Source organism: Falco peregrinus, chromosome 2 (genome assembly GCF_023634155.1).
Source record: "Falco peregrinus isolate bFalPer1 chromosome 2, bFalPer1.pri, whole genome shotgun sequence".
NCBI lineage: Eukaryota > Metazoa > Chordata > Aves > Falconiformes > Falconidae > Falco > Falco peregrinus.
In genome coordinates this window covers 45,674,651-45,695,347 of record NC_073722.1, presented here as the reverse complement: position 1 = coordinate 45,695,347, position 20,697 = coordinate 45,674,651, and the positions used below count along the sequence as shown (strand labels likewise).

Genomic DNA, 20,697 nt, shown 5'->3' with positions numbered 1-20,697 from the left:
AGGATTAAGAACAAAATTAAGAAGGATTAAAAAAACCCACCAACTTTCATAGGGAAATTTTGCAAAATTTGCTGAAAATCATTCACAAAGAAATAATCTTGGTTGTCAGTATCTGTTACTCTGTACCATCCAGAGATATGGAAGGCATTCCTGCTCTGTAGCTAGCAAAGAAAGTTGTTCGGTAAGTGCATGTTAAAGCAGAAACAGAAAGCACCACTGAGACAAAGGGAAACAGCAGTTTAACAGGTTTTAGAGCATGTAAGCATCTTACTTATTGAAGACTTTCTTCTCAAGCCGAGAACGAGAAGTGTTAGCTTGCTGCTTCAGGTCTGTCAAATTTGGATATTTTTTCTTCTTCCCTTTCTTTTTCCCTCCTTTTCCATTACTTTTAGAGGAACCAAGATCCACTCCTGTAGCTGCTTCAACTTCTCTCATGAATTCTGGATCTCGCCATTCTGTTTAAAAGAAGAAGCATGCACTTTGAAACTCCAAACCCTGAATTTGCAGTCTGCTAAGATGCAGGTTCTTGCCACCGCTAGGCGAGGGCAGAGTCGCTGCGCTGTAAGTTGCATACACAAAGGAAGGAGATGATAAAGCAGTTAGCCAAAACAACAGATCTTGATGAAAAAAACCCTGCTAGTCTGGGATCAGTATCTATTATTAGCTGCTGTAGATACAGCTGTTCTGCAGTAAAACTTAAGTTTTTGCAGTAGCACAGTAGCAACATTCCAAAGAAACTATTCCATGTAGGAAAGGTGACATAAACACAGTGATCATCATTTAGAAATTGAATAAAATGCCAACAATGTAGCTGAGGAACTTGTCTCCAGAAATAAATTCTGAATAAGCTTAAAAGTAAACTTAAAAAAATGGAATATGTTATCTTTTGAGGAGAGTAGGGGTGAGAACTTTGTAACTTTTCTGCATCAATCATATTTGCTTCAAAACATTAACTGGTATCTGACACTTAAATAGCGTTCTTGAATAAGACAACTTGACTCTGTTGCCATGAACCCAATCTTGCATCTGAAAAAAATACTACTTTTTAAATATCCCACATTTCCTCGGTTTAATTATCTAAATCAAGTTTCTTCTCCTGATAATAGAACAAGAGTTGATTTATCTCATCAAAAACTTGGTTTTACAGTTTTATCAAAACCTTAATGCTTCAGAATCCAACCACACACTGTAAATGGATTCTGATCATAGATGCCACCACAGGAAAAAGCATGAACAATTTAGACTGTAAACTCTGAGGAAGCCATGGTCTTTCACCTTTAATGTCTAGTCTTGCATATCAGAACAAGGTAATATAGTGGAAAGCAGGAAGTAAAGATGTGGCTAGAGGATGGATATCTTCAAGGGGAAATTCAGAAGAGTGGCATTGCATTACAAAAATTTTGACCATATGGGTTGGAAAAAAATGTAGCAAGCACCACTTCAAAGAGTAACATGGTCCAAACTCAGCATAAATGTCAGAATTCTATATTTTAACAACCAGTAATTGCCAGTCATTTTTCATATAGTTTCCTGTATGTCGTTCAGCCTTTCTTGCCTGCAGAAATTGTAACACCAAATGCCTACTACCCTTATTTAACATCTGTGTAGATACAGAAAAATAAACAGTCCTAAATGACTATACAATGTCACTTATACACCAATATGGTCACTGAGTGTGACAAACATTGCTAACAACATATCAGGAAGGTCAGAGGCAATGTCCTCACTTAAGAACACTGTGTTTAGGAATACCAGAGCAATTTTCCAAGGAAAGGTTAGATCTAACTTACTATGATACACGGAAGCGAGGACTGATTAAAATCCAACATACCAAAAAGCATGAGGAAAATGAAGCTGTGTAAGAAATGAGCAGGGGAAGTATAGAGGGAGAAAATAGAACATAAATATTTGATAGATCATAAGACCTCACAGAGCTGTTTGGTGTGTTGTGTTTTTTGGGTTTGTTTTTTTTTTTTTTAAGTGAAGAAATACAGAACAGCACAATTCAGATACAGGAATGATTAATCCAAGATTAAGGAAAACTGTCTAAACAGTTTATCTCCCAGTAATAAGAAGGCGTCACAGTTTAGGAACCCAGTGAATGGAGCAATTGTTTAAACACAACGAAAAAATGCTGGCATCCAGTAGAGATGAAATGAGCATTTGAGTAAAATGAAGGAGCAATTTAAAAGCCTTTGAGAAAAATCAATAGAATGCCAGGGAAGAGCAGCCTTTTTGAGCATTGATGGGCCCCTAAAGCTCTTCATACATTGTTACTGAGTTTAGCAGCAGGGAAAAGAAAATTACACAGTTTGCAAGGGTAGGCGGGAATCAATACTGTAGTTAGTAAAGAGATGCTATTTCACATCTGACTGGCCAGCGGCCTGCCTTCACCAGCCTGTCCTGATACCTGTTTGTTAACAAGTCACTAAGGGCTGAAAAACCAGATACTCTTCAGGGCTGACACAAAAAATAGGCACTTAATTTGCTCCTGTGTGCGAACTATTGGAAAAGGATGAACACTGCAGATTAGCAGGTCAGTGTAATCCCACCTGATTCCACCATCTGGACTGAAGAGCCCAAAGCACCGTTTTGTGGACATCAGCTAGAGTTCAAAATTTTATACTAAGCTGAAAAATGCTCCATAATAACAATGACAGTGTTGTTAAAACAATCATTATCACATGAACTGTATTACTTCCACATAATTATTTTCCCCTTCAATCACACAAGGATGAAAATAAACCTACCATCCAAAAGGCAAAAGGATTTTGGTGCAATTTAAACATGCAGCCGATCCCCACATTTTAATTCTATTTAGAAATTTTTCAAACTGTTGTCATCAGCAAATGATGTTGCCAATTGTAAGACCAAAGCTCTTACTGCACGGGGCTTGTATATTTTCCATAGCAGCACTGCTCAGACTTGCTGCAAGTCCTTTGTAAAAAAAAAAAAAAACAAACAACTAAGCAAAAACCAAAAAGCAAACCCTAATGCAAACCAACCAGACACCTGCCAAACAAGACCATTTTAAAAGGCTGATGAAAATATTACGAAACAAATATAAGAAGTGAGGCACAGAAATGAAGAAAGCAACAAAAAACAGTGAAGAAGTATTTAGTGACATCTGGTATATGTACAGGTTTAGAAACCTGTAAGGTTTTGTCTAATAAATTAAGTGCCATAGTTTGTGTAGTATCTCCCTGGACAGACAGGATGGACCTTTGTATGACATCTCAGCTTAACAACCACACTCAATAATGCAACACAGCAATGTCAACACTGGTTTGGGACTAACATACACATCCTTGTGGGCCAGAGGTGAGAAGCCTCTAACAACACTGAACTGACACTGTAATAAAAATAAATATTACGTTTAGCCTCAAGCAGCGGCAATTTCACAGGGAAAAAAAAATAATCAATATTTTTTAGTGCAAGTGATTTTTATACCAGAGTATTAGTTTCTAGTTTGAAACTAGTCCCTCAAGAACACCTACTACTATAATTTGTTAGTTTTAGTTTGTCATAACTAAGTTGGGAACTCTCCTTTTTAGCAAACCATCCACACCCCTGCCCTGGCTTTGCTGTGAGAGCCCAACTGGACTCATGCTGTTGGCTGGATGCCAGTTTAGAGCACTTAGCTCCACGTGGATAAGGATGGAAACTACCTGCAAGCACAGCACTTTGACACATGAAAAAACAGAATGCATTCAGTAACTGCTGCATCGGTGTGGTGCTGGTAATCGCCAAGCACAGCCACTCAAAGACAGCCAAATCAGAATTAAAGGAAACTGGGTGGACCAGTTTTATATTTAAATGAAGGCTCATTTGACATAGACCTTTTTGAACAACAGATCAACAACTTATGCTCTGAAGATGTTTTGTGGAAGGTTCAGTAGCCTCATTAATAATATAACTGTGAAACTGATGAAATACTGAGCCAGTCAGAGCTTAAGAGAGAACAAACTCCTTAATGGGAGTACACTACAAGATATCAAAATGATAATGCCTATAGATAAGTTAAATTAGAATGCAGAATGCTCACCTAGAATAAATAGCTTAAACCAGAGAAAACTAAGACCTGGTGGAGGAAGGCAGATTAAATAAAAGCTTTGAAAACAAATCTGCCCCCTCCAATTATATACTATGTCTTTGCTGGATAGATCTCTCTCTTCCATCTTCCTTTGCAGTCCGTCAACTTTCAGGAGCTTCCTGGTTGCAATCCCCACAGTGCTCTATGAAAATCTACCTTCTGTCCATCACTAATGAGGTTTAGCTGCACTATTGCAAATAAGTGTCTTATCCCACTTGGAAATCTTCCTGCCTGTGTATCATTGCTTGCTGTCTTTCTCATTACCTGCATTCCTTACTTAGCAGTCCAGAGCGTCATCCTGGCTAAAAATGCTCAAATAATCTTGAGGAAGGACAAGCCTTCCCTCCACACCTGCAATCAGCAGCCAGGATGCAAGAAAGCCATTAGTTTTGTTGCCCGTCCCCACCCTTTAAAAACAAAATCCAGATTATTGCACAGTAACATGTAAACAATTAAACAGCACAGCTCTGCTTGCTCCCTTTGTCAAGCCATCATGCCTATCAGAACATTCAGACTAGTTATAATGCCAATAAAGTAAGGCTTACGGTGAGGGCTCTCCTAATTCAGAGTATTTTCTAGTGATGCTGCACTGATGCACAGCATAACAAAGCCAGGAATTCTCCTTCCGAAACACAAGTAGTAAGCGAGTAGATATGGGAAATAAAAAATACAATAGATATTAATAGATAATGGAAAAACAAGTTCCCACATTGTGACAAAAAAAATGCACTCTGCCAATATTTGTGGTAACACAGTGATCCTAATAATATCATTACATTACGTAAATCACAATTGTTAGAGACCAGCAAGATTAGACGACTTCTTTTCAGAAGCATGGCAACAGTTACTGTCAAGCATTTCCCAGGAAATAGGTTTAATTGTCCTTAATAAACATGTTCCTTAGATAAAAGCTGTAATTCATTTGTTTGAGAAGCGTTAGGAACATCATGACAACTACTGGAAATAAAGAACAAACAAAATGTTAACCTCACTCTGTGTACACCACATCAGCAAGAATCACTGCAAATGATCTACAAATTAAAACCAACGGGAATTTAAATGAGGGAATGCGGTTAGGAGCAAACCAGAAATATGATCCAGTCCTGTGGATCTCAACCTATGTCTTTAGTAACAAAAGAGTCAGCTTTCTTTCTCCATAGAGCCTGTCACTGTTGCTGTCCAATTGTATACTGAGATTTGTCCAACTTGTATCTATATGCAGATACAGTGTATATAGAACATATAGATACAATATATGAAATATATATACAATGTGGATAAAATATATACAATTATTGTCCATATTGTAACTTCATTGTCGATATTGTAAATATAGTATACAATATATATACACAAACACATACACAATAAAGACACTGTGCTTACATTTAAAGCTTATCTCCTACCTCTGCCTAACATTTTTATTTTTTTGTTGGTTTTTTGTTGTTGTTGTTTTGTTTTTCTTTTTAAGACACAAACCTGGCTGAGCTGCTTGCTTCTCAAACCGCATCTTTTCTTCTCTGGCTCTGTCCTCTGCGTTAATGGGAATCCCAGAATCATCTCGAGGAACTATCTTTCCATGGAAAGGGCACTTCAGTATGAAAGAAAGAAAAAAAATAATCTCAAAACTTCTGAATGAAATTCAACATAGCTTAAAGCCAGACACTGGAATCGAGCAACAAAGGTCTACACTTGATTTTCAGTCCCCCTTAGAAAGCATCAGGATGCCATAGGCATCATGTGTTTAATACACTCAGAATCTCCAAGAAATAATCTCTTTGTGACACAAATATCCAGTGTCAAGAGGCCAGCACATCCCATCAAGTCTGGAACAAGGGCACCAATGCCAAGTCCTATGTTGTTGTTTATGCTACACCCCTATCCCATAACAATCCCATTTACAATGTTTGAGTGCACGCAGATCCTTCAAGCTCAGATAATACAGGAAGAACAGGAATATTAGAACAAGTATTTAAGCAAAGTATTTCTGCTCAATAGTGCCCAAAATTTGAGGCTGTGTAGGATTTAGTTTCCATAAAACCTAATTTGTAAGTAAAACCCCTTTGCCCCTCAAACACCCAAATTTCTAAAAACAGTCAATATCAAATCTGCCTCTCAATGAGGAAAACTTTTCGGCAACCATATCACAGTAGTAAATAAAATAGAAACACCTATGATGAATGCCAGAAATACTTGTGAGTTCCTTAAATGTTTACAGCTTCCTTACCAAAACAATGCTTCCCATATGAAGCACATATTAACAGCAAACTTCTGCAGACACAATGTTCTTCCACTCCCTTGAGCTATATTTACCATGTGAAATAAACTTTTATGGACATGTTTTAACAAGATCTCCTCCATATAGCACATATCCTGAAGTCATGTAACTCAGTGCCCACCTTAATCCGATCCTGTCTTTCACACAGACTTCCATCAGGCATTGGTGCTCGACATTTATGTTTCACTGGTTCAAACTTGCCAGCAAACGTTATGTATCTAGTTTTTAACATTTCAGTTATTTCTGTATTTTCCACCTCTTCCTCTACTTCACTGGGTGCCCAAAATCGATGCTCAGAAGCAAATCTGGGAAAACAATAAATGAGAATTATTCATGAAGTTGTAAGAAAGCACACATTGATGCCAGTACACCCTATGTTAAACTTACATGTAAAAGGATGTTTTACTAGTGAATTAGAAAAACGTTTGAATCTACCCTTCTTTCTTATGACTCCTATATTATGAAGGTGTTTTTGAAATATCTCCAACGCCTGTCTAGTATTGATTTCTTGTTTAACCTGCTAACCTATTACAAGTCTTAGCTCTAGTTCATGATCTGACATTCTGAATCAGTTATCTGATATCCAGTTTCAGTAAATAATTTCATGATTCTGTAGTTAACATTCTTCATAACAAAATACTTCTACGATTAAAACACAGAAGATAGATCAGTGAGGAAATGGTTTGGTCTTAACTTGTCCGATCTTATTCCTAGCAGCTGTACTCCTGCAGCAGCAGAGAAGCAGGAGCTGAAATCAGAGAATGTTGCAATGTATGAGACCAATGAAGAAAGCAAATTATCAGCTAAGCCTTGTAGAGATTCTTTCTTCCAGGTTCTCCCATACAGTGTCCATAAGTCTGAAAACTTGTAGGATGTTCCTCTAAGAAATTAAGCTAATCCATTGAAAAATCTATTTTAAAGTTAGAGATCTTACCTATAGTTACAGACATATTAGGCAAATATACAAAGAAGATTAGTACCATGTCAGTGGACATGGGAAGTGGGACAGAAGGGGAACAAGGACCCTTCAATGATGCAGTATTTTCAAATTTTCTCAATAGTATTCATATAATTCCATTTTAACCACCCTAGGCTGCCAATAGTCTATAATGAGAAACAGGCAACCTCAAAGAGTAATTACCTGACTAGATGCTAATTGGGATGCAATGACTGTCCCTCTGATGGTAAATGTTTCTTTCTCCTAATCATGAAAAGAAATTAGGGTCACCAGCTTAAGTTAGATATCTAACTTTAAGACATCTCAAGTTAAACAACAACAATCCAATCCCAAATGTAAGGGAATAAAAAAAAACCATACAGCTAAACTAAGCAAAAAAACTTCGAGCCTGCATGTCTGCTACTTATTACAAGCAAAATGGAGATATCTAGGTGACAGATGTATTGATAAGGACTTAAAATTCACAAAGGACACTTTACAACCCTGTATTCCACATCATTCTTCCACCAATCAGTCCCAGTCTGATCTGAGAGGATTTTCTCTATCCATACGCAATTCCTTTCACTCATTAATATCATTGGATGCCATTCCTCCTTCTGAGACTTTGCCTTCTGTAGGCTGCAGAGTCATATATACACGACACTGGCTTCACTAATCACAGTGACCTCGACTCAACAAAGCACATAAGCCAAAGGAATTACTTTGGTGGGCCTGAAATTTTGATGAATTTTATCTAAGGAAGTTTTCAGCAGATGACAATAGAAAAAAAAAAAAAGTAGAGGAAATTATCTGACCTTAGCAACCTACAACATATATAGCTGCTGGTTTTTCTGCAATAGTTTACCATTTAAAACTATATAAAGAGATTAAGAACTAGATCAAAAAAGGATTAAGGAATTCTTGAAGACCTTCCATGGTTTGCCAAATCATCAGAAAAATGTTCAGCAAGTAAAATCCTTCTTAAAAAGGGATTCATGCTATCCAATAATTTCTTCATCAAATATACCTCGCTTGTGCCAGAAAAATTCTAACCTGTGATAAAGTACAAATAACTTTCTTCTGGTAAATTAGGGGATAAAGACAAAAGAGTGGAGACTAGTTCAACATGAGACATAGTAATATGTTTCCACAATTTCTGGTTAAAAAAAGAAAGTTTTCAATCACACAATTCTGCAAACTATAGCCTAAATAAAAAACCTCTAAGATTCTTTATAATATACCAACATGACTTCAGTCAAATATTTGAATGGTCAAGTATTTCAGCTTCAGAAACTATGCGGCAAGACCATAAAATAGACAGTAAATAGAAGAATTAAATATATTTCTTATTTGCTTAGTTTTAATACAATCCTTAAAACAAGACTGAATGCTAGCTCTGTGCTACTAACCTTAGAGACACAAGGAGGGAAAAGCATTGCTAGAAAGACACCACACAGGACGTCTATACGCAAGGTAGCCTTGCGGAATCTCAGTAAAATTCTATTGTTCTTTGGTGGTCTGAACTCCCCTCCCCCTCTAAATTATCAAATTACAGTTACATGAGAATGAAGAAGCATTTAACAGTTGTCTATGCCAATGTTTCCAATTAGAAAAAAGTTCTATTTTTTCTGTCCCTGTACCCCTCCAAACCTGCATCCAACAGATTTCAAGGAAACGAAAATTATGGTTTACTCTATGTATCATTAATCAGTATTTAGGAACTGGACTTTAAATAGCCTGATTCCTACACAGATATTCATAGATATTATTGTTTACTACAATCATTTAACTCATTTTCTCCCAGCACAACTTACAAACAGGTGAGAAAAGAACAAAGCAGTGCTAATTCCCAAAGTTTTCTGATTTCCTGCTGTTGTATTTTAAGCAACATTTTAAAAAGACAGAACATGAGATCTTTGAAAAAAAATAATAATGATGCACGTGACAAGTAAAACAGTTTTGTAAGATCAGAAGGGGAACAGATCATCAGCTAGAAGATCAACACCTCACAAAGAGAGTGTTACTGATCTAGACAAATAAGAGGCTTTAATGGAAATTATATAGCTTTGTATTAGGAGAAATAAAAGACAAGTAATGGTTAACTGAAATTTAGAAGAACGTCCAGCTCCTGGAAAAATGTTGCATCCTTTCAACAAATTTATATCTATTTCCTAAGATGATAGGAAGCTTATAAAAAACTTGAATAAATACAAATTCTAAAACCAGTACGATGCATACAGAGATCTCAGGGCAAGCATTAAATGAGCTAATTCAAATATCCTAGTCAGAGTCATAAGAAGTGCTGCACTAGCTAATTTACTCTGATCCTAAGAGTAAGCTAATTTAATTCAATGAGGAGAGTAGATGAGTTTGGCCAGCCCATGCTATCCAAAATAGCTGATTAAACTGGCATAGCATACACCCCTCCAACCACAACAATAAAAAAAGTACTACTACAGCTTTATAAACTCATTTTAAGAGCTCTTAAACTAGTTGAATGAGTTCTGTGAGTGAAGGTGGAACTAGGGGAAACTGATCAGTCCAAACTTTTTGTTAAGCCTACAGTTACTGTCACTTCTAGAAAAGATGGCAGTTCACCACTGACCAGCTAAATAAAACTCCTTTAGAAAATAATCTCCCTGGTAACTGCAGTCTCACTATCAAAATCTTAATTCATTGTAAATGCTGTAATTAAGTATAGCGTTAAATAGGTGAAGGGGAAAGCTTTTCCAATTCAGATTCTAAAAATTCAAATTCCATACACATTCTGTATGTGTTGTCTGGGTTTTGGGTTTGCTTTTTTCTCCTAGGCACCTTATAGAGACAGTATGCATGCATATAGAAAAGTTAAAGGAGTTGGCTAACTACCACCTTAATTTTTCAATAAATATACTCAGGGGTCAATGGTATTGTGTGTGCAAAGTTACTTAAATTATCTTTTGTTAGATTGTCATATCTGTAGTTATAGACTATAAGGTTCGAAAGTGTGCCCTCTATTTTATTGGAAAGCATAAAAATAAAACAGTACAGCACAAGGCAGACAGGCAGTGAAATATGCTTCTGATTTCACTTATGACTTGAATAACTCATTTGCAATGTAAAATAAAGCCTTACTACCTTTTTGACGTTATTGCAGCCAAATGCTTCTTAAAGCCCTGCTGAAAATCTTAACCATTTTATAGGCTTTGAAGAGCTTACACCACATGAGACAGAACCCAAAGCTTGGAGTGACTGTGTTAAAGCATATTATGTATCAAATGTCACTGGCTTTCAATAATTTAAAAGATATTCAGCATTTTATGCAATCAGATACAGGGGCAAAGCTTTCCTCTTGTTTCTTTCTGCAAACACCGTCTTAAGACTATGATTATGGGTTGGGGTTTTTTGTTTGTTTTGGTAAGAAAAGCTTAAAAGTAAAAATCTTGTTCTCAGCAGTATGATTTGCAACCCACCCAGTCTACGATTTTTGCCTTTTCCAAGCCAAGTATTGCACATACTGATACTAAAGTTCTGGTGGACCTAAATGAAATTTCTACATAGAGGGAGGACTTTGCACCCCAACTTTCATATAGAAATACTAGTGCTAAAAAGGGGGTTTAAGAACTGACTGCTAGAAATAAGTTCTGATGTAGACCTACTATCTCTTCTACCCAGCATTGATAAATCTTTCCCTAAGTCAGCAACGTTTCATGTCCAAGAAACACAAAGCCTTCCCAGGCAAGAATGGAAAGCAAAAGATCCAAATTCAAATCCTGTAACTGTCGGTTACACGATTTGACCCTATAACAAGAAATCCTGTAATTTCTTGTGTGACTGAACAAGCATAGCAATTTCCTCAGTTCCCACTCTGTAAAGTCAGGAAAAACAGCCCCAACACCTCCCCAGCCTTTCTCCTACCTCGCCTGATATTTATTTGGACTGTAAACTCTCCAGCAGAGAGAACGTCTATCTTGCACTTGCATAGCACTTTGCATAATGAGGTACCAATTTAAACTGGAGTAAGTGATGCCATGCTGCAAATAATACATAAACATGAAAAGAGCAGGAAAAAAAAAAAAGTGCTTTGAAGCATCAAAGGATATTTAATTAGTATCACATCTTCTCAAAACAAATAACATTTAAAGGTAGAATTTCTGACTTTGTTTATGGGTTCTACAACACAAGGGAAAGCAGAAAAGTAATTATCAAAAGAAATAGCAGTCACCCCACTGCATGACCTCTGAGTACAAGTAAATCTATATATTTGTTTAATTTGTCTTAGAAGAAGAGAAGCATTACTTGAGAATCTTCCCAGCACTTGGCTGATTCTGTCCCCAGTAGTGAAGATCTAATCCAAAAGGCATGAAGGGAGCCTTAGCTCTTTCCTCTTCTAGTTTTTTTCTCCTACAGTCAGGCTCTTCCAAGGCTGCTGGCTCAGTAGCTACAGATTCACTGGAGAAAAAAAATATGATAAAAGTCAATACAGAACAGCAATGATCCCAACTTTTTCTCTGTTTTCATCAGATTTTCCAAGCAACACTAATATTACCTTAAATCTAGGACTACAACCACCTTTACAGGGTTGTCTGTTTTGGTTTTTTTAAGCATACAGAGCACACCACCACAGACTCTGCATACAGCACCATGGAGCTTAACTGCACATTCAGTGAGAACTAGCCAACCAATATTACACCGTGGGTGAGAAGCCTAGAGATCTAATGGGGGCAGCAGTGGATCACGCATGCTGTGCTCTTAACAGGAGCTACAGACATGATATTGCAAACCATTTTTAGAAAGGTCTTGCTTCTATAAACTCATGCCCATGTTTGCATGGCAGTCACACAGATTGCAAAGTCTTTCTTTTGTTGACAAAATTCCATCTTGCAGACTTAGAATACTCATTGTGCAGCACCACTGCAGAATTCCTTAGTCTTCAAAAAACAGTACTACTATGGAGACCTTGGGTAGTCACTGACAGAGCTTCAAATGGTCTTAGTCACCTTACTGAAACATTAAATTTTTTAAAGATTATTAGTAAAAATATACACCTGAATACCCCAAACTCTGGAGTTCCAATGAAGCAAACTTTTCTCAGATTACATTCCGGTTTGCTAGGGTTTGGGGGCTTTCCTGGGCAATGTAGAAATACCTTTTCAGGAACACGCCACTAAGTAGCTTATTCCAGTCTTATCCCCAAATCACAGATAAATGCTAGAAAAGACTGGAGTTTCACCAAGCTTTGAACAGGATTGACAACAAACATGTCTTTGGAATCAGTGTAACATGTCTCCAAGCAGCACTGACAGCATAACTCACTAGGAACCAAGAGATGGCTGAAACTACTTTCTAATTCAGTGTTAGGATGTGTTCTGTTTAGTTGCAAACCAAAAATAAATCCCAATAAATGGGCCTAAGTTTTTTGATTAGGAGAGAAGGGAACACTTCATGTTTTCATAGAGGGTATTTACACCACATAAAACCTAAATCAAGTAAGTAATAAAAGTTTCCTTAAGGTCCTGGTGCAATCACTTACAAAAGACAGCCTTAGCAGTTTGCCTAGTTCATGAGTGCTTTTCTGACTAATACATACAAGTAAGAGCAAGAGGTTTCTACAAGAACTAAAACAAAGATAACCTGGCACATAGACGTGGTAATTTCGGTAACTTGTCTCTAATAAGTTTCAGTGTAGCAGCTGCACAGGTTGGATCAAGTTCATCTTCATCCCTTTTCAGATGGGCACTGGAGCTCGTTGGAGCTGGTCCTATTGATGTCTTCCCCACCAGTGTTTTAGGAGGTGACTGGGGTTCTAGCCCTGCAAAAAAAACCAAACCAACTGACGCTTAGCAGCAATTCACCTCTCCCACCCTCAGTGTTTCACAGTGGGGCCAAACAGCTCAGGATGCTGATTCACATGTCTTACTACTTTCAGTTTGTGTTAGACATCAATCCCACTCAGAGTGATATTTCTGCCTGTGAAATTTTTCTTATTTTGGAGCAGAAACAGATTGAGCAACTAAGTACAGCAAAGCAACTTTTAAATTTGTATGACGTGGTATGACAAAGAATGATGTTATGATGTTACTTCATCTTAGAAAGAAGGATTTTAACAATACATCTTTGCCTAAACTGCAATACTGCTGTTTATATACAAATTTCTAGGGTAACATCTGCTTGCTGGAACATCATTTCTATACTGAAGGTTATATCAAGGTAAAATAGAATAAAGGAACTATTGGCACTGCTGTTTAATACTTGGAGTCCCAAAAGATGTCTAAAAGCAGTAAAAAGCAAAAGGAAAGGCATACATCCATATCCTCCTGTGTGCTAAGATTAATTCTTCATGGTGTCTCAGCAAAAAAAGTCCTGCTAAAACTCCTACAGCTTGGCAAGGAGAAACCATCCTGGGTGGGGGATTCACTGCAACATGACTGACAAGAACAGGAACCACCGTTACCCAGCAAGGCTGGTGGGGGAAGCACACCCAGTGAAAAAACAGTGTCTATGAGGCACTTCCCTGTTCTTTGGTGATTCTCAGCTACCACATTGACCTTTTAGAGCTGAGAACATAAAACAAAACAGCTTTTTTTTCTCTTCCTGATTTGTTAAGGGGCAGCACCACTGAGAATAGCTGAGTTTCGATTCCTAAATATATCTGCAAACAGAATTATCTAGAGAACATTCTTCTTTCACAGCTGCTAAACCACACAATCTGCCAAGATAAATATCTAAAGTGCTGGCATAAGCAATGAGTATACCCACAGCGTAAGATTAAAAGACAGTAAATGCCTAAGCTACACCTAAGGAACAAGCCCACTGCAAGGCAGTACCAGGCGTTGATGTTCAGCACCAGCAGCTCAGTGGTGGGGCATCTTAATTACTTCATACAGCTAGATTAGACAGTCAACACAGACTGTAATGATGCAATTAGATAGACTGAGCAGTTAGACAGCACATGCCTCTACCCACTGAGCTACAGAAGCAACTCTATTAGCTGGCAGTAGTAACGAACTTTTCAGCCAACAACAGCTAAAAATGGAAAGCTATGATCCCTCATGCTAATGTAATAGACTACACCCGCCACATCGGAAAGCCTTTTTGTAACAGAATTGATTGAAATGCAAGACCCCAACCCTCAAAATCCCCCTAAATTAACACAAAACCTCATGATTTCACAAAGCCGAAGTTTTCAGCAAGTTATCTCAGCCTTATTATGAAAAGCAATCAGAATTTACCTAAAATGTTTTAGCCATTATTTATTTGGAACTTCTAGTCTCTTGCCCACTTCTAGCCAGCCCTGAAGCTGTAACCAGAAGTATTCTTGCTTTGCTAATTTGTTTGCTAGTCATTAAATGGATCAAAAGGTATCAACTACAAAGGGAAAAGCTAACACGGCATCTATGACCTGCCCTTTAAGTGGGAAATTGCAGGATCCATAGTGGCAGGTAGTTTTGATACACAATATGTTTTCATTTCAGAGAAAAACATATTTTTCACAAACAACATTACAGAAACTTGCCCTGACCTCTCCTACCTTGTAAGGCCTTCCAGCAATTCATCCTGTCCTTGATTCATTTGCACCAAACCTACAGGGTATGAACACAGAATGCATTGCCTGACTCAAGCCACAGGTTAAGCTGCTGAGGTAGTAACCTTCTAGATCCACCCCCAGGTACGTATGGGTCTACATTTTCCAAGTACCTAGATCAGAGGCTGAGTCCTTGTGCAGGGAATGGCCTCTCCTTGCTTTCCAAGGCTCCAAGCTTAGGGCACCGAGAAGGATGTCCTGTCAACCCCCCCTGCTTAACCTAGTTCCTGGATATCCACTCCCCAGAGAGAGCTGACAATTCCAATTCAAAATCCAAAAAGTTGGAGCCCCTCAGAAGGGGAGGAAAATGAAAGCAGAAATCCAGTTGGATCTGGCTCATGTGCATGTGTAGCCTTTAAATTTTGCTGCATACAGTGAGCGGTCACTTCAGTTATTCCTAGATCTTCTGAATACAACTGACTCCAGAGAAGACAGAACACCCCAGAATACTCTCAAGGATGAGGACTCTAAGACCATCTAAATCCCATATCTCTCTCTAGTATGGCTTATACTGCTAACAATGAAGAAAAATGTTTTAAGGGCAAGGCAATTCAGGGCAGAGGCCAGTAATGACAACTGTGGCAGATGGTAAGCCTGCTCCTCTCAAAACAAGGGGGAAGGTAACCAGCTATGTAGAAGGGAAGAGGATGAGAGCACTAGCCATCAGCAGTAAATAAGCATTCATAGAGACCTCTCTGCTTAATATACTCCTTCTGCTTATCCAGTGTATGACAAAGAAAAATATGGACCACTTTAACAAGATGGTTGAGGCAAGTATATCTGTGATGCAACATGTACATGCTAGTATTTGCCCATGTCCATAGAGAGACCAGACCCAGCTCTGGCAGGCAGACACATTCCACCTTTTGTAAGAAAAGGCTACTTGAGTATCATGTAGATACCCCACAGGAGTGAACGCACATCTGTGAGTGGGTATTTCAGTAATGCCAGTCCAGTGGCAGTCCCAGAAATGCTTCAGCAAGTACCTAACCATCCAAACGTTCACAGGCAGCAAGCACTGCAGAGTGGACAAAAAGACACACACCGCAGTCTGAAGCCAGTGTCCAACCCAGATCTTCCTTGACTCCTTGTTCTATTCTCTGGAAAACACCTCAAAACCCAAGCCCACATTCCTAAGGCTGTGCATCTGGAAAAGACAATGCTGCTCAAGCTGTCCAATGCTTCCTGGGGACTGAAGTTAGCATGGACTGTGATGCAAAGAAGGATCACCCCTTTTAATTTTTATGCTCTCAGCTTGGAGGTTAGAACCTGCCCACCAGCTGTAGACAGACACAGGCCATCTTGCTGTTGGCTGGTGCTGCTGCTGCTGCTGCTGCACATGCCTGACACTACTACTCCCATGTCACATACTCTAACAAAAGCGATGAACATGCCACATTCACCTTGTCATCTAACTTCCCTTCCCTAAGTCAACAAGGCTTTAAAGAACATGGCTAAAAAATAAATAAATTTAAAGGACTAATCTGTGCATTGGAAAAGGGTCTCAAAATTAGCAGAAGGACCAGCAACAAGGGAAAAGGCATGTATTGATAGGACAAGGAAAGCATATGTAGTGATAGGACAAGGGTAACGACTTAAACTGAAAGGGTAGATTTACATTAGGTTAACAGGAAGAAATTTTTCACTGTGAGGGTGGTGAGACACTGCCACAGGCTGCCTGGAGAAGTTGTGGGTGCCCCATCCCTGGCAGTGTTCAAGGCCAGGCTGGGTGGGGCTTGGAGCAACCTGGTCTAGTGGAAGGTGTCCCTGCCCATGGCAGGGGGTTGGAGCTAGGTGATCTTTAAGATCCCTTCCAACCCAAACCATTCTATGAGATGACAATTAAGAATAATAGATGGAACTAAGCAGATAAATTATTTCACTATTTAGCCTAGGTATTTATCTCATGACACTTATAAGGCTGTGGACTTGCCATTCAAGAGGGATAATAGTGCCTCCACAAAAATGTTTTTTTAACGGCACTTCAATAAAACATTGAGGGAGCAATCTTGAATTTATATATCTAGAAAGGGGGCAGGATAGGACTTAATCTCAGCTCCTGTCATAGGCTAGAAAGGGAAAAAGCTCTTCTCAGGTGCTTTGTATCAAACAGAATTAACCCAAAAGATTGTTATAACCACACCTTAGAATTACCAAGTTCTGGAAAAGTAAATTTCCTTCTATGACAGAAACAGTTATAAACAGGCTATTTGGCATGAACAGTGTCAGCTGACAAAAATATGTGATAGACTGTATCTGTAATGAGGAATTGCCTACATGTATTTAGCATGTTAAATTGCCTTTTTTTAAAGACAAGAATACCTTTCTGAAAAGCATTGTTTAAAGCAATGGTTTTGAGAGCACTTGTATGGGTACTATTTATAAATTGTCTCAAAGTCAGAAGATAGCAGGAATGTGCTACCTTTTTTCCTCTTCAGAGAGATATGTCCATATGTATTAAAAGTTCTCAGAGAATCCTAGGGTTTTTTTTCTAATTTTTTCCTATTTTGTTTACAGAAAGCATGATTGCTCATTCACTACACTGATTTGGGGGTGGGGGGGTTAAGGGCAGGGGGAGGAGAGGAACAGCAGAGACAAGCAGTCAGCAACACACCAAAAAGGCAAGAGAGATAAACAGACAATGTGACATTTAGATAGATAAAATCACATCTAAAAGATCAATACAGGAATTCTTAAGTTACAAGAACAAAATATTTTCCCATTGATTTCTTATTTTAAACCATTAACAGAAAAATGGCTGAAAGTAAATACACTACGACATCAGTAACACCACCTCTACTGTGCACTTTTTTAAAGAATACTTGTTTATAAAATTAGTTTTTCCTAACAAGATACAGACAAGAGTCACCATGCAGACAGCCCTAGCTGAATGGTATCCAATATCAGGGTGGGTTGTGGGGTTTTTTTGGGTTTTTTTTGTTTGTTTGTTTTGTTTTTGTTTTTGTTTTTTAAGACAGATGACATTAAGCACCATTTTAGAAGTCAAATTCCTCTTCAGAATTCTGTTCTGTGTGTCTTATTTAACACAGCTACAGTACCTGGGTTCAAATTGTTCTGATAGCAGCTTTTAGAAAGAATCATAAAAATGTTCAAATCCCCTTTTTTGTTTAAATTGACCAAATGGCACCTATTTGCCTGAAGCAATAAAGTAGACCGTGTTCACAAGACAAATCGATAGAAGGAAAGAGAGAGGCTGGGGTTTCAGCTGAAGTTAGGTTGCTGAATGCTGACATTATTGATTTTAGCTAGTTCAGCTGGCCTTGTAATTAAAATGTAAATTTGAGAAAGAGATTATGTCCTGACAGAAATGGTGGGATTAGGGGGAGATAAAAGCCCCTCAGAGAAAGAGCAAGCACAGGTTTCCTCAGCTGTGTGGATTTAGACGAAATCTAGCTACTTCAGATTCACTTAAGTTTAATAGAAAAAACAGAGATAGAATATAAACAAGTATTATGGACTTCAACTTTCCTGAAAAAATGATAATAGTTTCGGTTTCCCATTTGCTGAATCTTAGTCAAGCCAAATATATGCCATTTATATTAGTACAGACATTCTCCAAGACAGCCAGAAAAACCCAGCAGTTCAGGTACAATATTTCCGCACTTACCCTCTACTGTGCTTGCAATGAAAAAAACCTGCATGTATTTTAACTCAGTAAGTGCAGTAAGCTTTACTGCTAAGGGAACAGAATTTTGCAAAACTTGCTTCACATAGACTTGCAGACCAGGGGGTTCAAGTCAATGTGTGGGGCAATGCTTCTGAACAGCTTCAGCATTTCAGAATCAGTTTTGCTATACTCCTCTGTGCACAAATGTGTGTGTGAACAAAATTAACGTAGGTGTTCATATAAGAGAAAGATTTCATTATCTCTAAAGGTTTTGCTGCTCATAAGGAATAGAGTTTTGAATTGTATGTCAGCCCTAACAGATAACTGATCTTTATGAAGACATCACGAATTAATAGTCAGTTTTGATTGTTGTGGTTTTTTTTTTATTAGGATCAAATTTAATCTGTCTCTAACTTGAAAAAAAAAGTATCTTTTTTCTTATTAGTGTCACTTCATCTACACAGAACTCTAAAGTGAGGGGAAAAATTAATAAAAAAATATCTGTTATGAACAAAACCTTAGAAGCATTCATACAGGGACAATACTGACTAAAAGTCTTACCTTTTATTGTGGTAGAAAACTTCCTCTTTAATTTTAGATAGACACAGTTTCTTATCTCACCCTTGAACGCCACCACACAAATCGCTGTCTGCAGCTGCTGGGGGAGGATGCTGAAATGCCAGAGGTGGCTTCAGCAAATATACTCACAGCACACAAGCTGTGTGTGCATTCAAAGCAACTTATCACATGGACAACTGCACATATTAATACTTCTGTATAAATGACACTACTTTAAGAGTTGTCAAAGGGTATTTTATAATCAAGTATTTTAAACAATCAAAATAAGGAGTCCCCAGAGCCTTTGAATGCAGCTATGCTCATTAATGTTGATCTAAAATTTTAGAGTTCTACTTGGGAAATTCAAATTAAAGAAAAAAAGATAACTATGTTAGTTAACTAGAAGAGTTCATTAACATTACATAAAAACTTTGTTTGGCTTACTGGAATTACAGAATATGTTAATTTGTTATAATGTTAACTCTCATTAATTAACACTATTTATTGTTGTTCTACTATCATAGTTAAGAATCAGAATAAATTAAAGCAGCAGAGTTTGGGTTAAAACCTTTCTACACCTTACTGCCTGATCTTTTAAACTTCTTGCTTATTTAGCAGTCCCTGGCCATTGCATAGTTCCTATGAGGTATACTACTGCTGCAAACTACTCGGAAGTGTATCGACATCCTGTGCAATGGCTATTAATTTCTAAGAATTTTAGTACCAATCCAATATATATCCCACATCCTGTCAGATTTTCTGGGTTCCTTACTTACATAGAAGGATCCTGCCTGAAAGTAAGGAGAGTTTGCACGATCAACTGATTAGGATGCATCAGAAGAAATATCTACAGTCAATACTTCCACGCGGATGCAGCAGTATTTTATTGGAAGTGTTAATCATGGGGTTTTTTGTAAGTGTGCAAAGTTATCTTCATTCCAAATACTGCATTATAATAAGTTTTACTAAATTATTGACCTAAGTGTAGCTATATAGAACAACTGTGAACATGATGATAAAGCACACAAAGGAGAAGCAGGTTCAGAAATCCATGATTAATAGAAGCTTGGCAGGGTTTTAGTGTTGCCAAGCAATATTCTCCTTTCCGCACTCTCATGCTGCTAAGTGAAGAGGTATCATTATTTCTGACTCACAAAAATTCAGTGGCTTGCCAAGACAGCAGGGAAAAGTCTTAGGAGGTGGGATGAGGATTTAATGCTTGTTTGGGTAAAGTTCTGCCCAACAGACGTGTAGATGTAGTGCTCAGAGACACGGTTTAGTGGTGGACTTGGCAGTGCTGGGTTAACAGCTAGACTCAATGTTAAAGGTCCTTTCCAACCTAAAGAATTCTATGATTCTATGTGTTTGTCCATATACAGATATATTCAATGCATGCCAATGTAATGAGGCAATATCACTTGTAAACCCATAATTAAATACTTTACTTGTATATGCTAAGAAAGTACTAGCTATTTGTTTAATGATGGTGATGCACATGCTTATGGCCTATAGCTGATGAAAACAATTGGCCAAACTGTTCTTCAGACAATCTCGCCCCAAATAAACCCACCTTACATTATGTATGAAATACAGCTACGCATTAGCAACAGAAACTGCTGTATCAATCACACAATTCTGC

At 37.9% G+C, this 20,697-nt stretch overlaps 1 protein-coding gene across 2 annotated transcripts in view; it reads right to left on the bottom strand.

Annotated features, from left to right (window-relative positions):
- The window catches only part of UVSSA (UV stimulated scaffold protein A), a 58,490-nt gene that overhangs the window by 6,923 nt on the left and 30,870 nt on the right, over nucleotides 1–20,697 (bottom strand). For both annotated transcript variants that reach the window (XM_055795433.1, XM_055795434.1), the window contains exons 8-12: nucleotides 12,922–13,099; nucleotides 11,587–11,739; nucleotides 6,493–6,676; nucleotides 5,573–5,684; nucleotides 272–455 (exon numbers count right to left, since the gene is read on the bottom strand). In XM_055795433.1, the coding sequence (XP_055651408.1) occupies nucleotides 272–455; nucleotides 5,573–5,684; nucleotides 6,493–6,676; nucleotides 11,587–11,739; nucleotides 12,922–13,099 (811 nt within the window). The remainder of the gene's footprint in view (nucleotides 1–271; nucleotides 456–5,572; nucleotides 5,685–6,492; nucleotides 6,677–11,586; nucleotides 11,740–12,921; nucleotides 13,100–20,697) is intronic.